The 12,747-nt window shown below is 40.4% G+C and overlaps 1 protein-coding gene across 1 annotated transcript in view; it reads right to left on the bottom strand.

Annotated features, from left to right (window-relative positions):
• Window positions 1-12,747, bottom strand: part of LOC147170667 (ephrin type-A receptor 4-like) — a 58,875-nt gene that overhangs the window by 17,354 nt on the left and 28,774 nt on the right. Inside the window, exons 5-7 of the mRNA XM_086079968.1 lie at window positions 9,176-9,511; window positions 1,118-1,242; window positions 875-1,034 (exon numbers count right to left, since the gene is read on the bottom strand). Coding sequence (XP_085936094.1) covers window positions 875-1,034; window positions 1,118-1,242; window positions 9,176-9,511 — 621 coding nt within the window. The remainder of the gene's footprint in view (window positions 1-874; window positions 1,035-1,117; window positions 1,243-9,175; window positions 9,512-12,747) is intronic.

Below are 12,747 nucleotides of genomic sequence, written 5' to 3'. Positions count from 1 at the left end.
TTGTTTCACAGGTATTATTCAGTGTATGACAATAAAACAAGATTGGAACATTGAAGGTGTATGCTGCTTGTTATGAAAAAATAAATAAAAAAATCAGAATTGGTCAGACTTTTCAAAGATCGGGGATTGGTTGATGAGCCAGAAATTTGTGATCGATGTACCCCTATTGAGAATCAATCATGTGAAATGTTTATGAATTGGACATTGACACAAAGAATCAAGTGGAAGAAAAATATTTTTGCTTCTGAAGTTGAATGCATAGTCTTTTGAAGAGAAATTGTGTTATCTTTGTCATAAATAATTGCTCAAATAATTTATGTGTGTATCATTGCATATCTAGAAAAGCACTATCATATAGTATAAACCCATTTATTAGTTGTAGTGGCAGAAATTTTTGACACCGTTCCTTCTCTGACCATCTCTTTTTTTTTTAACTAGCCTTGTGGACTGTGTCAAATGTTATTTTTAGCAAATGCCATGGGCCGCTGAAAATGGATGGTGAGCTGCAAATTTTCCCCGGACCGTAAATTGGACACCCATGGATTTGCGTTTCAAATGCTTTATTATAATCACATTTAAGCCTGCTGAAGAAAAATGAAAACACAGTGTCCAACAGCATTTGAGTAAAAAAAATAAATATCATAATGGTGGAACCTTTACTGGTATACCCACTGAGACTCATTGCACGGTGAATAATGGCGACTCCTTAAGTTGCAAGTCAGGTGCTGCAGTACTGATATTATTTATCTTTTACACACAACAGCTATCTTGATAAATGGCCCTCTGAAAAAGTCACTCGTAAAAGATGCTCTCATTGCAGGATTTTGCAAAATTGGGTTCCGCCATGGAGCACATAATATGTGGCTCAACTCACCGGAGTTTGTCATAAACTCAAAGGGGCCGCTGCATTCACCATAGCCGGCCGCTGTGCGTGCACGCACATGGAACACATAAGAAGTGAGGGGAGTGAGACCCTTGATGTCGGCGTTCCTGGATGAGGTTTTTATGATCCTGTAGCTTTTTTCATTTTGGTCCTTGCAGGAAAAAAAGTGCAATAAGACCAGAGAAACAACTAGAAAACAATACTGGGCAATTTGCCAATGCTTCAACCACTTACCTTTTCGTAGTACTTGACCTCGTACTCAAGGATCACCCCATTGGCTCTTTGAGGAGGTTGCCACACCAGCGAGATGGTGTGTCTTGTGATGTTCTTGGCTTGGACAGATGTTACCGGGGAGGGAGCTAAACAAGAGAAAAAGCAATTTAAGCCTGCTGTTTTCAACTTGTCTTTCATGCTTCAGCCTTGCAGACAATAAGTCTGTTTCTGTTGCCCTCTTAAATCTTCTGCTCTTTTATCCTTGACACCACAAGGCATTCATTTGTGTTTGGTTTTGGCTTTTATTGAAAAAGTAATGCTGTACAAACCACATAGCTTGATTAAAAATATAATATATTGCAGTGCTGAAGGTTGGAATGCATAACAACTGATCCAATGTTCCCTTAGGTGACGCTCACCCCTGCGAGGTGGCAAAGTAATAACAACCTTGATTTTCTGCATATCTGCAGGTCACCTTGGGAAACCCTTTGATGCTACAAAGTATGCCCCGGAAAAGCACAAAAATTAGCTCGAGGCTTTTGTCTTTTTTTTGTCTTCAAGAGAGCAAATCAATTGGTTTTCATTAAAGCACCACAGAGCGATCTTATCCTGAGCCATTTCTGCAGCAGCTGATAATAAGGCCATAATTCAAGCAAGAGAGCTATCTGCATTCGGGAGCCTTTAACACGGGAAGGTTAAAGCACAGATAATGGCTCACTCTTGAAGCCACCCTTCAGTATGTCACCTATGTAAAAAATCTAACTTCTTTCTTCAGGGAGCGTGCCAACATTGAAACTGGGTCATACAGTGGAAATAAAAGCTCTACACATCGACCAAAAAATAGACCAAGATAAATAATTTCAATTTTTTTTTTTTTTTGGTTACTTTGACTTGTAACCTTTACAGCTCAACTGAAAACAAAAACAAATCTTTTGAGAGCAGACGTGAAAAATTGTGATGGCTGAGGACCAATACCAGGTAACGGTACCAGGCCTCTTGTGAACATTTTACGATCAGAAACTTGAAATTTGAAGAACAAAAATTGCCATTAATGTCATGCCATTTTAAGAAAATCGTATATATTCGGATACAGTATATAGGCCTTTTGTTAAAAATATCTGTCATTGTTTTTTGAGGGGGAAATGTTATGTATCAAAAGTACTAGTGGTATCATTACTTGGTATCGGTATCTGTGACTACTCAAGACTTGAGTGCTCAAGTACAAGTTAAGTACAAGTGATATCGAACAGCCTAGTGAAAATACACAATTTTTTAAAAACAACATTAAAAACACTTTTTTTCTCAATTTAACTGTGCAAATTATAGGCCACAATGTTTTTTTTTATCATTATCTTGGTCTAATTTTTACTATGACAGAAACATGGCTTCTTTTTTTTTTACATTCAGTGTACATACGGTACTCAGTGGTACAAAGGAAAAGAAACTATGCTGGAGAAAATTCTCATTGGCATTCAAAGCAAATTCTTTCAAAAAAAATTAGACAATAAACTACAAGGGAACTAAAAAGATTTCTGTGGGAACTTAAAACCCATTTTGACATTTCTGACCACACCTTTACTATGCTCTTTGCCTGGGCTGCATTTTATTAGACCTCATACTTTTTTGGACATGTGCTCCTCACGACACTGATTCCTAATTTCAGACAAGCTGTCTTTTAAAACATTACAGTGGTATGATTAATGAGGGGTTTATCATCCACCCATCACGATTGGATTATCTATGACATTATATACATTCTCATCGCTTTGACCAGGGGCTCCAGGGAACGGGGTATTTAAGCTTACGCGAACAAAACTCTGCTTTTAGCTGCGGATTGAGTTCAAACAGGCCTGGAATTTAAGCACCAGCCGAGGATTGGATTTCAGGCGGGCGACGCAAAAGCAGGAGGGGGCATTTTCAGTGGGACTGGTGGGAGCTGAGATGGAGATGAAGAGGTTTGGAATTGCAGACAGCGCTTGGTAAATGGATTAACCCAAGGTTGTGTTGGCCTAATGTGTTGCATCTCTGTTAAACAATTAGACGGCGGCCATTTGTATCCCTCGATCAATCTTACCCAGCCTGGGAGAGCCAATTTGAAGCCCCCCGAGGGACTGAGTGAGGACACTCCAGCTACGAAAGAAAAAAACCAAGAGGGTTCAACTGACCTTCATTCCAATCAGGTAATCCACACATCCATCTTTTCTCCAAAGATGACAGATATTGCAATTTAATTGTGTTCTGCTTCTCTTGTTGCATTTTTATTTCTCCTTCAACTAATGTAAGGATGAAGATGAGTGGACTTTTGAGTGCTCCCTCCTGAGAATTCCGCACGAGACCGCAAGGTTACAAACAGGAAACAAGTGATCCACAAAAGCTGTGCTTTATGACATATTGAAGAAAAGGCAAATTAATACATAAAAATGAACCCGCTATATGGATACATTTGAAATCCCCAACCATGTAACCCAAACATGTCTCCACTAAATAGAGAAGCTAGACTTGAGGGCTTGAGATCAACAATTTGGGAACAGAAGTGTGGAACTAAAGTAGAATAAACATTTTCTTACGAGCAAACTTTTCCGAATGTATTTGCAAATATGTTTAACTTTAAATGTAATTGTAGGCTAAATGCCAAAAAACATAGCATTGTTTCCCAATAGCCCGTGGCATCATGGGAAAAATGCTGAATGAAAATCATGCACCGTAGACATAATAATAAAACCATAGAACTATGAATAAACAATGTTTACTTAATTTTTGAATATTGGTATAATGTAGGTCAAATGCTAAAAACTAAAACTAAAAAAGTTTTTTACTTGCACATGCACAAATGACATAATGGCAAATGGACTGCTTTTTATAAGGGAAACACTATGTTTTTAGCATTTAGCCTACAAGTACTTTGAACGTATTTGCAAGTACGTTCAAGGATATTTGCAAATATGTTTGAACCTACTTGGAAGCTAATTGCTAAAAACATAGCCCTTTTTCCCATAATGCCACTGGGTATGCGCATGCTCAAGTTAATACCCCTTAACATCATGTGAAATGCAACGTATTTTTTTAACATTTCGTCTACAAGTACGTACAAAGGTATTTGCAGTTTAGTTTAGAACAATTATAGCTTCTGCTATCAGGGACCTAAATATGGAATGTTAGCACTATCACCTGTAGAGGAAATGTATTTTTGTGATATTATTATATGTTGTTGTGAATTGATGTGTGACTTTAATGACTCTCATTTTAGGCTGAAATCTGCCCAAGGGACTGCCGATGAATTCCCTTAATTTAGCTAACTTTAGCACATTTGCATTGTATAATGTTGATTAGAATGTGCTTTGTCCCTTTAAAAAAAAAAAAATCAATTCAATTCAATTACATTCATTTGCAAATAAGTTTGAATGTATTAGAAATGTATTTAAATGAGTTTGCCAGTCAAAAAATGTTTACTTCACTTTGGCAGTTCCATGCTTCCGACACATGATACATTACATGCGACATTGTCATTAGGTTTACATTTGTCATGAAAGATCTCAGCAGAAAACTGTTTTTTGAGGGTTTTATTTTGCAACCATGTTCATCTTTCACTGTTTGTTCAGCGTGGAGCACACTGTATGTGGTCTGCGCAAGCTGTTGCGCAAATATGCGGTCGATTACAGCTTTACATAAAAAAAAAAAAGAGGGAGAGAGATACTGGGGTGCACATGTGGCTGCCAGATTGAATGCCGGCTGTGAGATTGGAGTCCCTCAGTTTTGCTGTCACCAAGGGGGAAAAAAGCTGAGGAGGGAGCTGTATTTCACAATGTCAAGAAAGTGGCTTCTGCTTACAAGATCCTTTCCCAGCCCATGTAACGAGTGCTTCCAACTCCCCAAACACATTTGCACATGTCCGTTTTGCCAGTGAGATGGAAACTTACACACGTTCGCTGACAGACAAGGCCCCCACGCACACACGCCTTCTCATGCTCTAATTCACTTTTTGTCACCTAAGGTTGCCAAGAATTTATTATCGAGACATAAACACCTCCATTTGAGATGTTTTTCTGTCTTTGTCAAGTACACACACACACAAAGTGTTTGATCCCATAAAGGGGGAAAACACTTCCTTTTACTGCCAGGGGTCAGTTCAAAGCATGTACCACGCCCCCCCACCCCAAACAGCCCCTCCCACAACATTTTGCTTCTCTTGCAGTCTGGGTGATGGGGTTACGCTCCCTGATTTATGCCACTGGATTTGTACACGTCAAGGCGAAGAATCTGACTCCGCCATACACACACGTGCCGTTCTCGACTCATGCACATGCAATCAACAGTGCTAATGTGTTAATTTTCCTTTGGCGCGGTTCTCTGAAAACCTCCATTCATTTCCCACCTAGTCAGAAACCCCTGAGTGTTCCTTCAATTCAAAGCTGCCACCCCCCCCCCCCCCCCACACTCACCTCTTCCTTTGCGACTGAAATTCGAACTTTAATGGGAAGGCAGCGGAGGCTGGGCCGTCTTTTCCACAGCAGTTATAAATCCTAATAAATCTATCATAATAAATGAGTAATCCACCGTGTCTGGATGAAGGGAGGCAGCACGGGGAAAGGGACAGCCGCAGATGACGAGCTGTATTACCAGAGGCTGAAACCAGAGATTCCAAAGCCTCTAGTGAGCATTAGCAGAAAGAAATCCAATCATTCTGGAGATATCCTCTGTTAACACACACACAGGCTCAAGCAAAGGCACACACACATACTAAAAGAGACATGGACACATAGGCAACATTGTTTGAGGGGCAAATGCTGATGGTCTCTTAATGTATAAACTCAATATCTCACTTTTCACATCCTTACAGATATATACACTTTAAGCGACAAGTGCCTCGTAACTAATCCTATGGAACAGTTGGGAAACATGCATCAGTGACACGCCAAAGGCAACGCCTGTATCATAAAAGTTAGAGGCCGCAGATGGGTCGACTTAAATCACACAAGGATGTCACTTTGTGTGCTCCGGTCTAGTGTAGTCAAGATCACACAAACCGAGACCAAGACATTGAATTTACCAAGAGACATGTTTACATGGAATTAATAACTCTTTTAAAACCCGAATATTGGCAAAATTGAGGTTTTGAAAGGCCATGTAAACCAGTGGCGGCTGCTGGACTTTTCAAACGAGGGGAAGCCTCAGACAGATCACTCATTTATCACGCAGTAGCCACTGTTCCATAAAACCTCCGAAACGCTGAGTGTCCGATGGGCTGGAAAAAGTCCAGCATTTATCCAATGACCGTCCAGTTTTGCGCAGTGGAACAACCCGCTCTATGAAGCAGCGTTCGACTGTGTAAATAAATAAATAAATAAACGTGGTGTGGAATTTGTGATAAGTAGCTGATTCTGAACAAAAGATGACAGTATTATAGTGCATAAATTGTACACACAGCAGCGCATATTTCCTGACTTTATTTTTTCAGGGGGAGGGGCATTTAGGGGGAAGCTGAGCTTCACTTGCAGTCTTAGAGCAATCCACACTGATATAAACACACAAAAGCCTAAATATGCTCTTAATCTGTTTTTTAAAAATCTGTATTAGACTCCTGTATTACCCCTTTTCTAACCTGAACGGATTGGTCATATAAACACATTCGGAATACCTTAATTAATTGTTTTGTGTTGTGCGCTGTCACGTGGGGTTGGAGGACCCAAATGCAGGGAGGCAGGAGAACCATGGCAGGAATGCATGTAATACTGAAAACGCTTTATTTAACAAAAACACTACCAGGGGTACTGGGTGAACAAAACCAACAAAGATCTGAAAAGACCAAAAATCTAAGTAACAACAAAACACCAGTGGTGACAGCGACACCAATCATAACATTCGCATGCCATATCCACATAAATCTTGGCCTTTGGAGTACTGGAACGACTTGTATGCGCGGCTCCGTCCCAGTCGCTAAATGTGCCTCACTTGAATACATTCATTTCCACAGCGAAAATGCCACACACTGTGTATCTAAACATACATATATATACAGGAGCATTTAATTCCATGCTTCTGGCACACAGCCCACCGAAAATGCACAAGCAGAGGTAAACCAACATGACAACACAGCAAAGAACCACACTTTAGGAGCGAGGAGGAAATCGGCTACTATATTTAGCATGGTGAGTGACATGAATGTAATTTTTTTCTGACTGTAGAAAGTTAAAAGCGGAAATTACATCTACAGTATTTGCGTAATGACGTTGTCCATGTGTCGCAGTTTTGATCGGGTTTTCCAATTGTGACCATGTATACCGGAGTAACTCTGTCGGCTCGCGTATGTACTTTATAAACAGGTTATCCCAAATGTTTTAGAAACCAGAATTTTCTTTATTTTTACCTTAACCTTTATATTGACTGCATGTAGTCATTATCAAGACTAGAGAGTATCCAGACGGAGACAAGACCAAGACTGTACAAGAAGAAAGAAAAAAAGAAAAATCACACACACAAAAAAAAAACAGAACAAAATAACCGGTATCTTCTTCTTCATTATGTTTGTAACAAAAAAATTATACTGTTTTGTTTCTGTAGTAGTAGGCCTACAATGAAATGGAGCGTGGCACTCCAGACCACACAGTGATGGCAGCGCAGCACCTGCATTCTGCGTTCCTCACTGATCACAGTAATGCCGGCCTGGTCTCGACCGGTCTTGATTAAAAATCCAGAGTCCACCCTGTCCGACAGACAAAAAGTAAAAATGCCTTTGAATCTGAAACGAAACCAAGACTGATCTCGAGAACTACAACACCACTTCAGGCCAATGACATGTGTGAGAGAGTGCACTTTTTGGATTGTTTTACACAATTGTGCGCCACCCTGTTGAACTATTACAAAATCTCGGCCTTGACTCCGAGATGCACTCCATTACAGCCTCTGCACAAGGCTGTCTGGCAGTGCTCTGAGCTCTCCCACAGGCAGCACAGGCATTCATCTCTATTTTCCTGACCCCAGCTGATAAATCAAGCCACTGTGTCCTCAAATTGCCAGTCTAAACTGCATCCAAGACATTCACTTTTTCCAGGGATGGAAATTAGTGATAAAAAGTGACACAAAAAGGGCACTTAGCTTGCCACCCAAGAGCAGAACAGTAAACGAGACCAAAGTAATGATCAGCTTTAAGTGGTGGAGAACAGGGAGGGATGACGAGAAAAGACTACGGTCGTAAAATCCATTTGCACAACAACCAGTTACGAAATGGCTAAATGACAAAACCAGCGGTGGCTCTGAATGGCTCTTGAGCTCAAAAGGAGATGTTGCATTGACGTAATGTCCTTAAATTACACAAACAATTTCTAAAAGCATTTGTAAGGACGCCTTTAGTGGATCAACACAACTCATCTAATCTATTATAGCACGGTGCCATTTGCATCTGGGGCTTCACATGCATAATTATGCAAAACTCAAGTGGAATATTGCAGAAAATAATTTCACACTGAAAGGAATCCATCATCCGTCACCCAAATTATTCTCATTTTTAATAATCATGTTTTGTCATGCAGATTATATCCCCAAGAAGCCAGAGCGATCACATATGGTGTATGCTGCAAATTGACCAATCTCCTTCAGGTGCACACAAGTCAAGGCAATTCTAATTGGCTTTTCCTCAGCAGCCAGTTTCTCACGTTTTGGTAATTTAGAAGGACAGAGTTAATCGCTAAAGTGTAACGTATGTTCAAACAAATGTATTTTCTAATTTTTTAAGCTTGGTCATTACTGACCTTGGTGCATTTCAAGTTTGCAGATGCAGCATGTCACTGCTACAAACACTTTACAGGTGACTCCGTAAATCAGTGTTGTCACTTGCCCGTTGTGGATGACATAGCACTTAATTATTGAAGATTTAGTCTGTACTATACTGACTTGTAATGGGATACCATTTGATTACATGTTGACTTTCTGATGGCTCTATCTATTCTAGACGCCTTGTCCAAAAGCAGCAGGCTGAGGCATCATCTTACTTGCATTAATACTACCGACCTGAACACTTCCCTCTGGCTCTTTCATGACATTTTCCTCCCACAAACTCAATCAAACCCGGTCTGATTAGCTTACCGGCCTGGTTGGTGGTGACGGTCACAGACACTGCCTGTTCTGGCCCGGGGCTCTGTGGTGAGACGCCGTTTACCGCCCACACCTCGAAGGTGTAGTTAGTGTGGGCCTGCAGTTCGTTGATGGACACTCTGGTTCCCTTCAGACTCAGCTGCTGGGGGCTAAAGTGGATGGCGTTGCCGCAAGGTTGACAGCGTCGCCCATCGGGCCCACAGCGCTTACACACTACGTTGTAGGTCAGATCTTGGCGTCCTCCGGAGCTCTTTGGCGCGCTCCACTCGAGGTTGACAGAAGTCTCGTTCACATTGGAAATGAGGTGGAGAGGTGCTGTTGGAGGCCCTACAGAGAATAATGAAAAAGTTGGTGGTTAGAACAAACAGTTCGATTCTGCCGGTAAATGCTAAGCAGGTAGTGAGTTACACCAAAATGTTCCTGTGGTCACTATTGAAGTAGAGAAGTCATTATTTTTGAAAGCCTATGATATATATTTACAACAAATTGCTCATTCTTTCAACTGGGGAAAAACTAATTTTAAATAAATCAGTTTGCCAATTTGTGATGCAGGTACATAAACATTAGGTACAGCTACACAATCTGAATCAATATGAATATAACATATAATGCAATACAATAATAAGACAATAAATATGGCATCCCCTTTATTCGGCTGACTTCCATCGCCATTTTTGAAGTCGCCGGACTGAGAGGTTACGTTGCCGGTTGAATGAATCACATACAGCATTCATTTCGTGTAGCTCATGGGGATTGCGTTAGAGTTAGATCCGTGACATTGCCAGCAATATATGTGGAAAAGTAGATCTTGGGGCCAAAAAGGTTGGACACCCCTGATTTATGACATTATTTATTCATTTGTCAAGTAAGACTACAAAGAGAGTTTATTTCCTACACGTACCGAGGAGTCATACATTAAAATAGTTATAATGTATGGCATCTTTGAGTTAACTTTGGAGCATCATTGAAGTATCTTGAGGTCAGGCCAAGTGTCTTTTTTGGGAAATCAAAATATGGTCACAATATGCGAGAGAGATATTTTTCATTGAGGTTGTACGGTACCATACCAAGATGCGTTTCAGATATTTTGCATAACAAACATTTTTGAATCACATTCAGTCAATTCAAATTGCAACCATTAATCACAGTGTAAATCACAGGACTGTTGACACGCACACATGACATACAAGTGTACTTATACTTAATATCACGAGTGAGTGTATATTACACGCTAAATTGGCTTGTCCTTTAAATCAAGAGCTGAAGCTTCTTGAATTCCTTTTTAATGTCCTGTCTATCAAAACATGGGTAGTTCCAATTTCGCCTGTGCATCTTAACTGAAATCCAATCACCCGAATGATTTTTTTTCATGTGTCGAATCAGTGGCAGACAGCGATATGCCAGTCTGTATCTAACAGACTGCCTTTATGGCTGCCAGCAATAACTGCAGACAATGTTTGTATTGGACCTTGTTCTCAAGCACACCCACCCCAAATGCTTTGATCTTGGGTCTACAAACTGCGCTTTTAAATTCAAGCGGCAATGCAGATGTGACACAGACTCCCATCATCATCAATTTCAATTTACATGTCAGCTCTGCTTTAATGAATGTGTTTTTTGCGTGTTGCTTTCAAACATAAGATCCAGTAATTGACTCAACTCTCCCTGCCCTCTCTCCATCTCCCTCTGACTAATGAAGCGCTGGCGAGTGCGCTGGGGGGGAATCGATGCACGCTGAAATATGAAATCTAGTCAGTTGGCAGACTAATCATTTTGCAAAGGAAATTAATTATCATGTTATTTTTAGAGTAGCATAATGACAATGAAAGATGTCACTGAGACACAGACAAGGCAAGACTATAAATGCATTGAGGAGGTGTATGTGCACAAATATTGCTGAATTAAGGTGACTGAAGAGCAGATTTACATTTACATTACAGAGTGCATTTGGAAAAGTCTGTGAACAGGATGGGCATGTATTTTCACATGAAACTTTTCAAAGTTTCACAAAAGTAGAAGGGAGAGTTATGCTGAGAAGTAAGGATTTGGAAATTGATTAGCATGATGAGAACGTGCCCGGAGGAAAGGCATAGAAATGAATGGCGTGAGTAAAAGTGGTACTAAAAGAATGACTGAGCACATGGTTTTATTAGTGGCCTTTCGGCAACAACAACAACAAAATATTAGCAAATCTCATTCAAAAATTATGATAAAGCACTGCCCCCCTCACACATCCTTTGTCAGATTGATAAATGGTGTTGCTAAATTAAGGCACCAACACTTAACTGTGATTATAATAGAGCTTTTGTAAGCTTGTTAGGCTCAACTTAACTGTCCACTTTTATACTTAACAGTGCTGTAATTTCCCTATTCATCTGTTTTTTAAGCACTCTAACAAATAATATTATTTTGGTTTAATACTACTTTGGTCTAAACTGATCACTATAACTGTCTAACTTTTCAAGTGGACAGATGTGTAGGGTTTCTTGCTTCACACGTCAATGCTTCTCAATGCTATTTCAACCAACTTCAGCCACACCTGTCGCTCTCCCAGAATGCACCAATGGGAGAAATGGAGAGTGGGAGAACTGTTGGCTGTGACTGACACTTTGTAATTAATCCCAAAGGGGTATGTGGAGAGGGAAATGGGTTTGTGGAAGAACATCCAGGCAATAAGGCCTTCAAATACATGGTCACACATCCAAAAGTTTGTCCAAAATAAATTTTAAGTTAAAGCTTCCCCTCCCCACCTTGTCATCCGTTTATGGGCAGGCAATTTGCTCCAAGCATTTAGTTCTTTCTTCCCTGTCAACCCATGCTTCATCTGTCTTTCTCATTTTTACTCTTAAACGTCTCCCTTCACATGCCCCCGCCTCTCTTCACTGTCTACCTTTTTTCCTCCTGTCTCTTCCTATCAGCATTTGTTAGCTGAGTGTTGTGCAGGTCCAAGGTGGAGGGCAGGCAAAATTGGCCTGAGCATCAAACAGCACTACTGCAATCCATCTGGGATATATTCAATGCCCCCCTTGGGGCTTCCCCATTCCATCTTCATTCCTCTTAAGCCAAACCACCACTAAGAAAACTGGGAAAAATCTGAGAAACACATCAAGGGCCAAAAGAAACCCCAAATTGTAGCACACCCCCTCCTTGTAACCAGAAGGCAACTCCCACGGGTGTCTGTCCACGGCCTTACTGCTGTGTGCTGAGTGTATGTGTAGTATCATGTATGTGTGTACTGTATATATAAGCATTGCAACCACTAGCTACTCTCCCCCAGAACATAATGTGGTCTGTCCTGGCTAACCTGTACATTACACTTGAGAGATATCCTCTACCTCGTATAAGAATGTGCTAAGGTAACCTGATCTTGTTATTGGAGAGATGAAAGACACAAAAATTAAACATTAAAGTCTAGTTACATTTCCTATGGATGTCAAAAAACTATCTTGCCATTGAAAGCCACAAAAAGAGCTTCCCTTGCCCAGAAATAAAATGCTTCAAAAAAGTTTAACACTAGCAGGAATATACTAAGAGGAGATAAAACACACAAAGGCTGGGGGGAA

The sequence above is a fragment of the Leptonotus elevatus genome, chromosome 7 (genome assembly GCF_054856555.1).
Source record: "Leptonotus elevatus isolate MCC_2025b chromosome 7, RoL_Lele_1.0, whole genome shotgun sequence".
Lineage (NCBI taxonomy): Eukaryota > Metazoa > Chordata > Actinopteri > Syngnathiformes > Syngnathidae > Leptonotus > Leptonotus elevatus.
This window is presented reverse-complemented; position numbering and strand designations above follow the sequence as displayed.